Source organism: Capra hircus, chromosome 25, assembly GCF_001704415.2.
Source record: "Capra hircus breed San Clemente chromosome 25, ASM170441v1, whole genome shotgun sequence".
Lineage (NCBI taxonomy): Eukaryota > Metazoa > Chordata > Mammalia > Artiodactyla > Bovidae > Capra > Capra hircus.
Genome location: NC_030832.1, coordinates 3,357,990 through 3,371,324, shown reverse-complemented (window position 1 = coordinate 3,371,324; position 13,335 = coordinate 3,357,990). Strand labels below are relative to the sequence as shown.

General features: G+C 58.1%; 1 protein-coding gene across 2 annotated transcripts; it reads left to right on the top strand.

Moving 5' to 3' along the window:
* On the top strand, nucleotides 4-12,795 carry TFAP4 (transcription factor AP-4). Of its 2 annotated transcripts, none has more exons than XM_018041004.1 (7): nucleotides 4-748; nucleotides 8,300-8,465; nucleotides 8,573-8,671; nucleotides 9,073-9,243; nucleotides 9,715-9,855; nucleotides 10,499-10,654; nucleotides 11,468-12,470. In XM_018041004.1, exons 1-7 carry the CDS (start codon nucleotides 660-662, stop codon nucleotides 11,651-11,653), a joined length of 1,008 nt encoding a protein of 335 aa, XP_017896493.1. In that variant the 5' UTR covers nucleotides 4-659; the 3' UTR covers nucleotides 11,654-12,470. The 2 variants fall into 2 exon arrangements, with proteins under 2 accessions (XP_017896493.1, XP_017896492.1); XM_018041003.1 differs by having other exon boundaries at nucleotides 5-689; nucleotides 11,468-12,795.

Here is a 13,335-nt window from a genome sequence, read left to right as displayed (position 1 = left end):
CGTCCCCGTCGGACCCCGGGCGCACAAGCTGGGCTCCCTCGCTGTGGCTGGCCGTTTCTTTTTTTTTTTGGCTACCCTTGCCAACCTGTCAGCTGATGGACCTCATCACCCATAGTGGCGCATGTAGCTCGGCCGCAGCTCGCTCCATTCAAGCCGCGCCCCCAAGGCCGCCCGCGGCCCCCGCACCCGGAGCTGGGGTGGGGGGTGGCCCGCAGACCGGGGCCACCACCCACCCCCGGGGTCCCGCGCCCCTCTCGCCCCGGCCTCGCGCCGCCCGGGGGGCGCTGCAAATAGTCCTTTGTTTACATGCAATTCCTTACTCCGCGGAAGGAGGCCGGGGGAGTGCTGAGTTTTCACCAGCTGTTTCCCGCCTTGAAACAGACATCTGATCAGCTGCAAACACACACACACACAGACACACACACACACACACACACACACACACACACACACACACACACGCCCGGGGAGGCAGGCCGGAGAGACCTCCCTCCCGCCCCTCCCGCCCGCCTCCCTCCCCTCGCCGCCGCCGCAGCCAGCATCTGGGACCGGCCGATTCTGCACCTCCGTCCGGCGCTGCCCTTTGATTCGGATTTCCATCTTGCATTCTCCGGCGGACCGCGGGACCTGGCTCGTGCAGAGGAGGGGGGCCGATCGCTATGGAGTATTTCATGGTGCCCACTCAGAAGGTGCCCTCTTTGCAACATTTCAGGAAAACAGAGAAAGAAGTGATAGGAGGGCTCTGTAGGTGTGTACTCCTCCTCCCCCTCACCCCCTTCCCACGATTGCAGCCCCCGGCCAGTCCGCCCAGGCGGGCGCGCGTGTGCGCACGCATGGCCCGCGCCGCGGACCCTCTCGCCTTTCTTATCCGCCGAGGCGGCTGCAGCCCCGCGCGCCAGGCTTGGGCCGTCTGGGGACCTTCCTCCCTCGGAACGTGGGGGCCCCGAGCGGCCCCGGTCACTTTTGTCCGCTGCAGGCGGGCGAGTCGCGACGTTTGTAAATTGCAAACAGACCCACGTGGTTCTGCAGCAGTCCCGGCCATGCTTGGTGCTGGTGGCTTCCCCCCCGCGCTTCCTCCTCCCCCTCCCGCGGCGGCTTCCTTCCTCTCCCTCCTTCATCGCTCTCTCTGGGCCCCCCCACTCCAAGAGGGACTGGGGGGCCCGTGTCGCGCGTGGGGCCGCGGGGCCAGGGGCTACAATGCAGCCACGCCGCGGCTCCGAGCGCGGGGAGGGGGGTGCGGGGAGCCGGGTGGTTGTGAGTGTTTGCTGGGACCGGGGCTGCAGCGGGGTCGGAGGGCGTGCTGGAGAGGGGGTGCAGGAGTGGGCGGGACCCGGGGGGCCAGCGCGGCCCGCCGGGAGCGCCGCGGACCCGGGCACGTTGGCGGCCGCCTGCTAGCTTGCCGCCCGCGCCAGGGCGCTGTTTACTAGAGAGGCCTGGACGTGACTCTGCAGCCCTCTTGGAGTAGGCGGACCTCCGCGCGCCGCCTCGCGGGAGCTGTAGTTCTCCGCGCCGCGTCGGTGCGGCATTGTGGGAGTTGTAGGCGCGCCCAGGCCATGCTTTACCCGCACAAAGCTCGGCCCCCGCGGGCGGGATGGGCGAGGCAGGCCGGGTAGGGGGGCTTTTGGGGGAGTGGGCACCATAGGCCGCCCCTAGCCTCGCCGGATCTCTGCCCGCCGCACGTGGGCCTCGGCTGCAAACTTTCGCGTCTCACGCCCCTCCCCCCAGTCATAAACCGAAAGCATCCAGTTGCCCAGCAGGCTGGGTGGGTGGGTGGTCCAAGATCCGTAGCCCTCCCCAGGAGCTGCTTCTTAAATTTGGCCCGGGTTGCTCCGGGATCTATCCTTTGCGGAAGAGAATGGGTCAGGGGAATCGCCCTGGACGCTTGTTAAAATGCACACGCCCGGAATTCTGATCGCTAGAAGGGCCTGTGTATCAGCATACTGAACACTCTGCGGGACTGCGATACCGCGTGGGTTGTTCTCTGGGGGTCCAAGTTTGGGACCTGTGGCTCCTTTCCTCCCGTGCCGCTTTCGGAGAGAAATGGCTCCCCAGGGCTGGGGCCACGTGCTCTGCCGCCCCGGGCAGTCAAGGCGGGGACTGAGGGAGGAGGAGTCGCAGGCGGTGTGGCCAAGGCTGGTGGACACCACGGGCTGCAGAAACCAGGCTAGGTGGAGGTTGCTGCACACGTATACATCGTTCCCGCCCCCTCTCCCCCCACAGGGCTCCTGCCTTAACTACTCTCAAGTTCAAGGTGGTGGGCAGTCAGCAGTCCTGAGTGTTGGCCCTTCCCCAAGGTCCGTCCACCTGGAGGGCTTAGCTGTAATAAGTGAAAACAAAAAGAAAACAATTCTGGAGCTTGTAATACGTTGTAGGGTCTCGTTTTGCAAGAGTTCTCTCATCAAATTGTTAACAGTCTTCTTCTGTTAATTAAGTGGCTTTATGGACCCAGGTTTGGGAAGGAACAGGTAGGGCAACTGGTGGGGCTGGGACTTGAACTCTGATCCCTGCTGTTACCCTGAACTGTTGGTTGCTCCGGGAAGGGAAGGGCTGGGCAGTGAGGAGGTGGGTTGAGCTGCCCCAGATGCTGGAGCGGACATCCTGGGCCTGACCTCAGGCAGGTGTGGCAACATAGGACCCTCTGGCCACAAAGCGTGAGCCTTGACTGAGTCCTCTCTGGGCCCCCTAGGACTACTGCTTGACCTGTTTCTGTTCCAAGCCCCCTCTTCGGAGGAATCCAGCAGTTCCTTAGGGACCAAGTGCCCCAGGCTTGGGCATGGGGACTGCCTGGCTTGTCCAGCTGTGAGGCAGTTGTCAGCCTATGTGCTGGGTGTGAAGTTGGGGCCTCTGGGTTTATTCATTTTCAGACGGAGCTGCCGGATGAGGTAGGATTGAATGTGGGTTGGGCAGGACCTTCTGGCCGGATATACTGGCTTCTCAGGCTGGTGGACTTTGCTCCATCCCTCGTTGACTAGCAGGGCTCCCTGCTTCTCTTCTGCTGGAGCGAACAGGCACTGGACCATGGGCGGGGGTGGGGGTGGGATGGAATGGGCGTACCTGACAGCGGCGCCCTCACACACTGTGTGGTTTTGGACCCGTTGCCTAACTGCTCTCAGCGTCTGTAAAATGAAGCACCTGTGAAGCTTGGCTATGCATGTGGAAAGTGCCTGGTAGCTGTTAAGTGGCGCTCGGATTCTTAGAATCAGGAACATGGTGGTCTTAAAGAGTTTAGCTGCCCGCTGCCAGGGAGAAAGAGGCCAGCTCCCCTCAGAGGGAGAGAACAATTAGGGGCTTTGGAGTGTGTGTTGGGTCCCTGGTCTGGTACACACTTACTTTGTGCTGGGGCTTCCCAGGTGGCGCTAGTGGTAAAGACTCCACCTGCTAGTGCAGGAGACATAAGAGACACAGGTTTGATTCCTGGGTGGGGAAGATCCCCTGGAGGAGGGCATGGCAACCCACTCTAGTATTCTTGCCTGGAGAATCCCATGAACAGAGGAGCCAGGTGGGCTACAGTCCATGGGGTCCCAAAGAGTCGGACATGGTTAAGTGACTAAGCATACACACACCATGTGCTGGGATTGAAGACACCACAATGAACTAGAACTTGCCCCTCTCCTAGGATATGGAAGTCTCATGGTGCTACAGAGTCTTGTCAGTTTCCTTAGATGCATGAATTCTGGAATCTGGGGTACAAACTCTGGAAAAGCAAAGCATCTTGTTACCCTCGATCTCTCTCTCTTTCATTTATTTACTTTTCTGTTTACTTGTCTGCGCTGGGTCTTAGTTGTGGCATGTGGGATCTTCGATCTTCATTGCACCATGAGGGATCTTTAGTTGTGACATGAGAACACTGAGCTGCAGCATGTGGAATCTAGTTCCCTGACCAGGGATCAAACCCAGGCCCGCCTGCACTGGGAGCTCGGAGTCAGCCGCTGGACCACCAGGGAAGTCCTCCTCCTCTATCTCTTTTAAACTTCACTCTGGCCCTGTGAAGTGAGGCAGTATGTCCCCATTTTTTGAATGGGGAAACTGAGGCTTCAAGAGGCAAAGTGCCTAAGCTTGGGATTCCACAGCTAGTAAGTGGCAGGACTGGAGTTTCCACTAGAACCCAATGAAGGCCTCCCTCTGAGAGGTTGGAGAAACGGGGCGGAGGGTTGTTTCTGATGGGGACAGTCCGGACATGGTTTCTTCTGGGGACCGTAGGCAGGGTGTATGGACAGAAGCAATGGGCATGGGCCAGGGCCTCAGGCTGCTTCAGTAGCTGCTGCAGGAGAAGGATGGGGGCCTTGGGCATCCTTAGTGAGAGGGTCATCTTCCTCCTGTCCTCCTTTTTGGGGTATAGGAAAAACTCCAAGTGGGCTCTCCCACCTCTGCGTCAACATTGAGTGGTAGGTTGGTGAATGACTTTGGGGCAGTGTGAAATGAGAGCTCTCAATGGCTAATTTGAGGCTGGAGCTGGGTGGGTATTGGGGGGTGGGGATGGGGAATGGGGCATGCCCATTTGCACTTGGGCTGGGTAGAAGGGGCGTGTATAGGTTGGGATCTAGACTTGAAGAGCCTGCTTCCTGCGCTCGAGCCTCTGGTTGGGATGCCAGGGTTATTCTGAGGGAAGGGAGAGGAGGGGTTGTCGTGGGGGTACCCTAAGAGTGGGAGCGGCAGCTCTGGTCTTGGCACTGGGGGCTCTGCCACCAGCTGCCCAACCCCAGGAGACTGGCTGGCTGAGGGCTGTCAGGGAGGGAGAGGAGAGAGAGACAGTGTCTGTGGACCACGCCTCACTGCTGACCTGCGGTTCTGAAGTTGATATGAAAGAGTGGAAGGACCTTACAATTACTGTAAATCGGGTATACTTCTGCAAAACTCATAAAGAAATGTAAGAAACTTCCAGGCATTTGCAGAAAAACCCACTTTATCTAGTACAGTAGCAGCTGGAAATGCTAATTAGCCATCCTTTATAGGAACCCCTGGCAGGCCAGCACTCAGAACCCCTGGTTAGTCATGATTCCACTCATCAGAACTTTGGGTTAGTCTGCATTCTATTAAAGAAACTTCCAGGGCTATTTAGGTGAGTTGGTCTTGGTGGCAGCCCAAATCCCTATGAGGAACTGTGGCTTTGGGGTGAAGTCTGTTTTCTGAGCTTTTAAGTCTGCACGAGCTTAACCAGCAGCTAGTTAGTTCCCGAACCAGGAGGCTGGGCTGAGGGACTTGGTGCTGAAGGGGACAGCATGGACCATTCAGAAGAGCCAGGCCCCCTTCCTCTGGGAACGTCTGGGCTGGGGCTTTCAGGCCTGGGGTCCTGTGGTCTCCTTTGGTGTCTCCCCACCTCGTGGGCATCCTGGGGAGAAGGGAGGGGCCAGAGGTTGGCTCCCCAGGGCTGAGGTTTCCTGAGCAGATGAGTGGGCTGGCGGGGTAGGGGGTGGGTTTTTGAGTTCTGGCTTCAGCCTGGAGAGTTGGTGAGTCTCAGCTGGGAGGCAGGGGGGCTACAGGGCTGTATGTGAGCCCTCAGTAGAGGGTGCCGCCCACAGGCAGGGGAGGAAAGCATGCATTTTGGCTCCTGCAGGTGCCTGTGGTATCCTGGTGTGGCTGCTGGACCTTGGGCATGCCATTTCCCCTCCCAGAACCCTGGATTCCTCATTGCAGCTCAGCCACTAGGTGTCCTTGGGGGTCAGGGAAAAATACAAAAAGTCCTGTGAATGGCAGTAAGAGCTGACCCGTTGACAGTGCACACCTGTGCACAGCCTCTCTACGCGGTGACTGTCACCTGTCTGTCAGGTCATCTGACCTGTGGCACTGGGATCGGGGTTCAAGTCCCAGCCTCAGCACGCACCAAAACTGTTCCCTTCCCAAGCCTCAGTGTCCTCATCCCATCAGGCCACTTGACTCAGAGGAAGGTTGAGATGTTTCAATGAGATAATTCCAGCAAAGTGAGTCTTTAGCACATTATGTTAAGAACTTAAGACTTTTTTATTTTTTAATTTTTTTTGGCCACACCAAGTAGCTTGCAGGATCTTAGTTCCCCAGCCAGGGGTGGGTTAAACCCGGGCCCCCAGCAGAAAGCACCGGTCCTAATTCTCAAGACTTTTAGAAAACAGTAACTCTGTGGCTAGGCTCTACAGGTGGGCCTTCTGGAAGGGCCAGCACTCAGAGTGGCCCAGGGGTGCAGATGGGTCTCCTTTTTGACCCTTTAATGCTCTGGTCAGCTCTGGTCTCCATCTCTGGTGATGCATGGGCATCACCAGGAGGGAACCCAGGGAATGGGTGAGTGGAGGGCGTCTCTCCCTGTATCTGTCTGGGTGGGGGAATAGGAAACTCCCAGATGGATGTGAGTCACCTGGTGCGCTGGCTTCCTGGGGACGTCTCTTCCCATCTCTCCCCATCCACCTGCTGCAGAGGGTCTGGAGGGCACTGGCAGGCCTGGGAGCCCAGACTCAGTTCTGATCTCCCTTCTCCCCGCACTGGCAAAAGGCAGGCAAGCCGCTGCGCATCCGGTCTCTGACCTTCATTTTCTCTTTTTCTCCATCACCCCCACTGTGTGGGTGCATACTAAGTCACTTCAGTCTTGTCCTACTCTTTGCGACCCTATGGACTATATAGGCCGCCAGGCTCCTCTGTCCATGGGATTCTCCAGGCAAGAATCCTGGAGTGGGTTGCCATTTCCTCCTGCAGGGGATCTTCCCCACCCAGGGATCGAACCCGCGTCTCTCATGTCTCCTGCATTGGCAGGTGGTTTCTTTACCACTAGTGCCACCTGGGAAGCTTCCCACTGTCGGGTTAGGGAAACAGAGAAGTGAGGTGCCCCTGGCCCAGAAGTCGGGGAGCCAGGTGCCCAGCTGTCTGACCAGGAAACCGTGTCCCTCCCATTCTGAGCCCTCAGTCCCATTTGTAAACGGGGGGTCATGGGCCCCTGTGAGGGAACTGTATCTTGGCAGGGGAAGTGGGGGGCTCCCAGGGAGATGCTGGGGCTGCTGGTGGAGGACAGGGCTGGTCTGTGGACCCCTAGCACCAGCTGATGTGAAGCTTGCTCCCAGCTCACCCCCAGCTGACCACCCTCATGTGGGGAGAGGAGGCGGAGACTCAGGAAGGGGCAAGGGCAAGTTCAGGGGGTCGCTCAGGGGAATGAGGAGGGACAGGTGGGTGGCTGGGGGGCCAGGAAGACCTTGACTATCTCCAGCTGTGGGAGACACGCTCCCCTCCTCGGTTTCCCAGCAAACTCCTTTTTTCCTGGGGGTGGTCAGAGGGGGCCGGGCACCTGCCTCTGAGCACAGGCTGCTCCGCCATCGGTGGAAAAAAGCTGCTCAGAACCATCTCCCCTCGTTCCCCTGGATCCGGGGGTGTGAGCTGTCTTGGGCTGGGCCTGGACCAGGTCACCCCAGGAGGGCCCCTCAGGAGGCAGCCGGGGCTGTGGCTTTGGGTGGGGCCAGTGGCCTCTTCTGGGAGCCTGGCATCTGGAAGCCATCAGGCCAGGGGTGGGGAGTTGCAGAAGAGGGCCTGGGAGGGGAGCCTGCCTCTTTCAGGCCACACACAGGCCCACCCCTCGGGAGCAGTGGCGTTGGGCCCAGAGCCCTGCTGCTGGCTCTGTCTCCCGCCAACGCCTCTCAGCCTGCAGCCTCGTCTCCTTCCACTGGCTGCCTCTCCTGCGAGATGCGATCACATAATATGCAATAACATCGCCTGCTGTGTGCTGGGAGCCTCGCTTCTCTGGCCCAGGGTGGGCCTGCCTTTCAGGGTGGATGGGCCTGGGGACAAACTGTCCGTAGAGGGGCCTGGCTGGGTCCTCTTCCTGGAGCGACTGGTACCCGGCTTGTCTTGGCAGTCTTAGCACAGTGTCTTGGGCTGGGCTGGGGGCGTATGTAGGAGTGTATGTGGCTGTGGAGATGGGAAGGGAGGAGGGACATCTTCCTCCATTCTCAAGCCTGCGACCCTGAAAGAGGGGGCCCTGGGGGTACAGTGAGGAGCTCAGAGGTGTCCCAAGAGCAGGTGTCTCTGATTATCACCTGAGGCCACTCGCATCCAATCACAGGGATTCTTAGCCATGTGGGTTTCCGGGTCCCACTCAGGCCTGTTGGCCAGACAATGGGGTCAAGACTTCGGGTCCACACACTGACGTTGACAGCCAGGCATTTCGGAACATGCTACTCCATCAGCCCCCTGGTATGCTGCAGGGTGTAGGCATCAGACAGAGCCGATATATTCTGTAGGGGCAGCTTGCCTGTTACACTTGGACCCTCTGGAGATGAAGACAGGGGCCCACTGGGAACCAGGCATGGAGGGCACCCAGCCTGAGCCCATCCCTGTTCTCCCGTAGCCTGGCCAACATTCCACTGACCCCTGAGACTCAGCGGGACCAGGAGCGGCGGATTCGGCGGGAGATTGCCAACAGCAACGAGCGGAGGCGCATGCAGAGCATCAACGCGGGCTTCCAGTCCCTCAAGACCCTCATCCCCCACACAGATGGAGAGAAGCTCAGCAAGGTGGGCGAGTGTGCCAGAAGGACTTCCTGGAGGAGGAGGTGGGCTGGAGGGGGAGACTCGCGAGACATCAACAGTTGGGGTCCCTGACTCGTCCCTCCTGCCCTCAGGCAGCCATTCTCCAGCAGACAGCAGAGTATATCTTCTCCCTGGAGCAGGAGAAGACCCGGCTCCTGCAGCAGAACACACAGCTCAAGCGCTTCATCCAGGTAGCGCTCTGCCCTCCTCCTGTGCCCTCTCCCTGGCGTGGGCACGTCTGGGCCCAACCACTGACTTGAGACTGTGATGTGGCTGCAGGTCCCTTCTTCCCCACTGACCTGCCTACTTCTGGCATTTTCCTTCCTGCCTGGGGTCCTGACTTAGCCATGGGCAAGTGCAGTGCAGTGGGATGGGCTCTGGAAGCAACTGGGTGACTTTGGGAAAGCAGGTCCCTTCTGCCTCCCTTTCCAGCCTTGGCTTGGTGGATTTGCACAGGGGGGCTCCCTCATGCACGTGCATCTGGGTTTGACAGCTTTGGGGGGCTGCGATGGAGCTCCGCACTGCCCTGGTGGTGGTGGTGGTGGTGTATGCAGTGTTACCACACACTCATCAGCCCCTGGGGGTTCCCCAGGAGCTGAGCGGCTCATCCCCCAAGCGGAGGCGGGCGGAGGACAAAGACGAGGGCATTGGCTCGCCGGACATCTGGGAGGACGAGAAGGCGGAGGATCTGCGGCGGGAGATGATCGAGCTGCGGCAGCAACTGGACAAGGAGCGCTCGGTGCGCATGATGCTGGAGGAGCAGGTGAGGCAGGGGAGGCTATGCTGTCGGCTCGGAGCTCCTGATTTGTGCCGGGGCTGGGTGTCAGGTGTCCGGTGGGGTGATCAGTGGGGAGCAAACCAGACAAGTTTCTGCCCTGGGCAGGGGGGTGGTCACTGTCCGGGCCTGGGGAGATGAGTCAGAGGCACTCACTGTAAACACGCATCTGTGGTAAAGGCCACATCGGATCGGTGGGCATCAGCGAGGGGGGATCTGGGCTGGTTCCACCCCATAGCTTCCTTGTGAGGGTGGGAGGAGCAGAGAGGGGAGAAGGGTGCTCCAGGCAGAGGAAACCACATGGGCAAAGGCCTGGGGCTGGAGGTAGGCAGGGAGGGAGCACAGCCTGCGGGAGGGAGAGGAGTCAGTGTGGGCCCGGCGGGCTACGGTGCAGGACTTTGGTCTCAACCCTGAAGATGTGGAGGGCCCCGCCCCTGAGCCCCGCTGCTCCACCCCCAGGTCCGCTCCCTGGAGGCCCACATGTACCCGGAAAAGCTCAAGGTGATCGCACAGCAGGTGCAGCTGCAGCAGCAGCAGGAGCAGGTCCGGCTGCTGCACCAGGAGAAGCTGGAGCGGGAACAGCAGCACCTGCGGACCCAGGTGAGCGGGAGGGGCCTGCAGGGGCCGCCTGCCCCTGGGCCGGGGCTCTCAGACCCAGCATCAGTGCCACCGGGTATCCAGCAGGGCGGACCCAGGGCCTCAGTCACAGTAGTGTAGACGTTCCTGGCTCCCAGTGTCTTGCATAGATGATTATGTTGACTCCTTATAGCAGCACTTTGAGGCCTGAGCTGTTATTACTCCTGTTTTACTGATGAGGAATTGGAGGCACAGAAAGGTTCACTAACACGCCCAAGATTGTTCAGTGAAGTGGGGCAGGGATTTGAACCCTGGCCATCTAGATTCAGTCTGAACTCCTAACCACCACTGTATTTATTAAATGTGAAATGCTGGCATGGCTGTGCAGAGGGAAGGCCCGTGCAGTCTCAGATGGTCAGAAGTCCCTCTCCAGACCACCTTGCCTTCGTTTCTTAAAATAAGAGGGGTGGGAGGGGTCACGATTTGGGTGGCCCCAAACTGTGAGTGAAGGAGGTTGATGGGCTGCTGGGGTGTTTGGTGGAGGTTCCCCAGGTGGTGGGCAGAGGGAGATGGTTTGGAGGACTGTCCCACACCCTCTGTGATGGACAGAAGGGAAGGGGCTGCTCCTAGAACCTTTGCAGAGACACTGAGGGCCCCTGTCTCGCAGCTCCTGCCCACTCCGGCCCCCACCCACCACCCCACGGTGATAGTGCCAGCGCCGGCACCCCCTCCCTCCCACCACATCAACGTCGTCACCATGGGCCCCTCCTCGGTCATCAACTCTGTTTCAACGTCCCGGCAAAATCTGGACACCATCGTGCAGGTACCTGGGCCTGGGGAGAGGGCAGTGCTTGGGGGCTTCCCCCTGGGAACAGGCCCTTTGGGGGAAGATTAGAAAGTGGGGGAGTGCAGGGGATGGAGACAGGGATATTGAGTGTTGAGTTGGGGGAGGAGGTCTGGAAACCAGATGGGTCTCCATCTCTGCATCCTGGGTGAGGGGCAGAGAGGGAGGGACCGGATGGCCGGGAAGACCCCATTCCTTGCCTCGTGGGGGTTTGCTGGGGCTGTCCTTTGTTCCCAGAGCCTCCTGCTTTCAGAGTTCTTGCATCTGTCTCTTGGGTTTTGGGATGGGGGTGGAGGTGGAGGAGGAAGAAATGAGATGCTCAACTCTGAAGGTTGAGCCTGAAGTCCCTGCTATGCCCAGCCTCGTGCAGAGACCCCCTTTGGGAGGCCCAACAACATTACAAAGAAAGAACAACCCAAAGGCCCAATCGGAAAAAAAAAGTCCACTGAAGTCCCAGGAACTTAGAGTTGCACCCGGCAAACTGAATAATAAAATTAATAACAGAGACCTTCCATAAAGCCAACAGGCAGGCTTTTGAAATACCTAAATGAGGAAGAGAGGCTTATGACTTCAGGCAGGCCTGCACTGTCCCTCTTCCAAGCCAGATTCAGCTCATGAGAGAGCTTTTAAAGTTTGTTTTCCCCCTGACTCTGAATGGGCTGCCCCTTTTGCCAGGCTTCCTTCTGGTTCTTTCTGGGGGGGTGTGTGGGTGGTGGGGGAGACACTGCTGGAGATGCTGGCGGTCCACATGGCCCCAGCATCCTCACGGCAGCCTCCCCCACCCAATCCCAGGCGATCCAGCACATCGAGGGCACCCAGGGCCAGGAGGAGGAGCAGCGGCGAGCCGTCATCGTGAAGCCGGTCCGCGGTTGCCCCGAGGCCCACGCCTCGGACACCGCCTCCGATTCGGAGGCCTCAGACAGCGACGCCATGGACCAGGGCCGGGAGGAGCCGGCAGGGAACGGGGGGCTTCCCTGACCAGCCCCCCAGCCCTCCTCTCCCTTCTGGGGGCTGGAGGGGGCGGGGCAGCAACTGGGAGAGAGACGAGGGTGAACGAGTGAGAAATTTTTACAAAATTTACGGCGTCATTTGGGTCTCTTTTATGACCTCTTTTTTCAATACTGTAAATCGTCCTTTGAGTGAAGCCGCTCTACCCGAAGTCCGGGGCTGGGGCGGCAGGAGCGCCTGGCAGCACCCGGGCAAGTGGGGCTGGGCCTCGGCCCCGGAGGCTGGGGAAGCGGACGTGGAGGTGCCTGACCTCTCTCCGCCAAAAAAGCATTTTTTCAATGAAACATGTTTTTAAGAACAGGGAAAAAAATCAAAACAAAACCCCAGGGTATTTCTGCCCTCTCCGGAGCCAGCCCGACCACTGTCAGTTTTTAATTACCCCTTCCCTCCTTTCTTTGGTGTTCTTTCTCCTTTAAGCACTTACATGGGTTGGGGGTCTGGCTGGGTCGGGGCTCTGGGGGTCCGGGGGTCTCCACTCCTTCTCGGTTGGGGTTTGCTGCTGACCTTCTCCCCTCCCCTCCCTCACCACCCAGCCCCCCACCTCTCCCTCCAGGTTTCCCATCTTGCACCCCCCAAAAGTCTTTGTCTCTCTCTTTGTTTTGTTTGTTGTTGGTTCTTTTTTGGTTTTGGTTGTTTTTTTTTTTTTTTTTTTTTTTTAACAATTTTGAGGTCTTTGTGTTCAAGGAGAAACTATTATATTTTGTTAAAAAAGTGGGGGGGTGGGAACCAAGAGGCCACTGTGCCTTTATAAAGAAACAAAATAAAGTTTGTACTTTTGTTTTTTAGATTCTGTGTCTCCTGGGGACTGTGTCCTGAGGGGCTGGCGAAAGCTCCCTGGGGGTACTGTTTGGGCCTGCTGGAAGGGGACTGGATGTGGGTGAGCGTGATGACTCCCCCAACTTAGTATTGTGGTGTTATGATGAGAAATCAGGGTCCTGAGATTCCTTGGGTTTACTCTGGGGATTCTGCAAAGATGGGAGATGGTGTTGGGATTGAGGTGAGCGGTTCCCAATTTCTCCTGGGTGGGAGACAGGAGAGAATGAACAGCTAAACCAATAGTTCCCGTCTGCTAGAGAAAGGACACAGGATGTTCAGGGCTCCCGATTGATTGCCACTTCCCCGGCTTGTGTAACCTCTCTGAACCACAGGATCCTCACCTACGGAAGGGAAGGGAGCACCACCTTAAGGTGCGGTGTTTAAGAGCTCAGGTCCTGGAGTTGGTCTGCTGTTGATCAGTTTCACCTTGGGCACATCTCTTGATCTTTGAGACTCAGTTTTCTCTTCTGAAAGTTGGGAATCATAAGGGCTCAAGGTTAAATTTCTTAATCCTGTATGATCAGAGATGGCTTAATAACATCTCGCTCTTGACCTGCTTTTCCTCAGGTATGTGACAGGTATCTTCCGACTGAGGTCAGAGCAGAATAGTGGATTCACACCTCACCCCACATTGAATGGTTCAAGACATGAGTTTGTTGGATAGAAAGGAAGGCAGGGGCCTGTATTTTTTTTAACTTTGAATACTTTTTAAGTGAAATTAACAATTTAAAATTAAGCATTTAAAAGTGAACAGTTCAATGGCATTTTGTTGTTCAGTCACTAAGTCATGTCTGCCTCCTTTCTATCCCATGAACTGCAGCACTCCAGGCCTCACT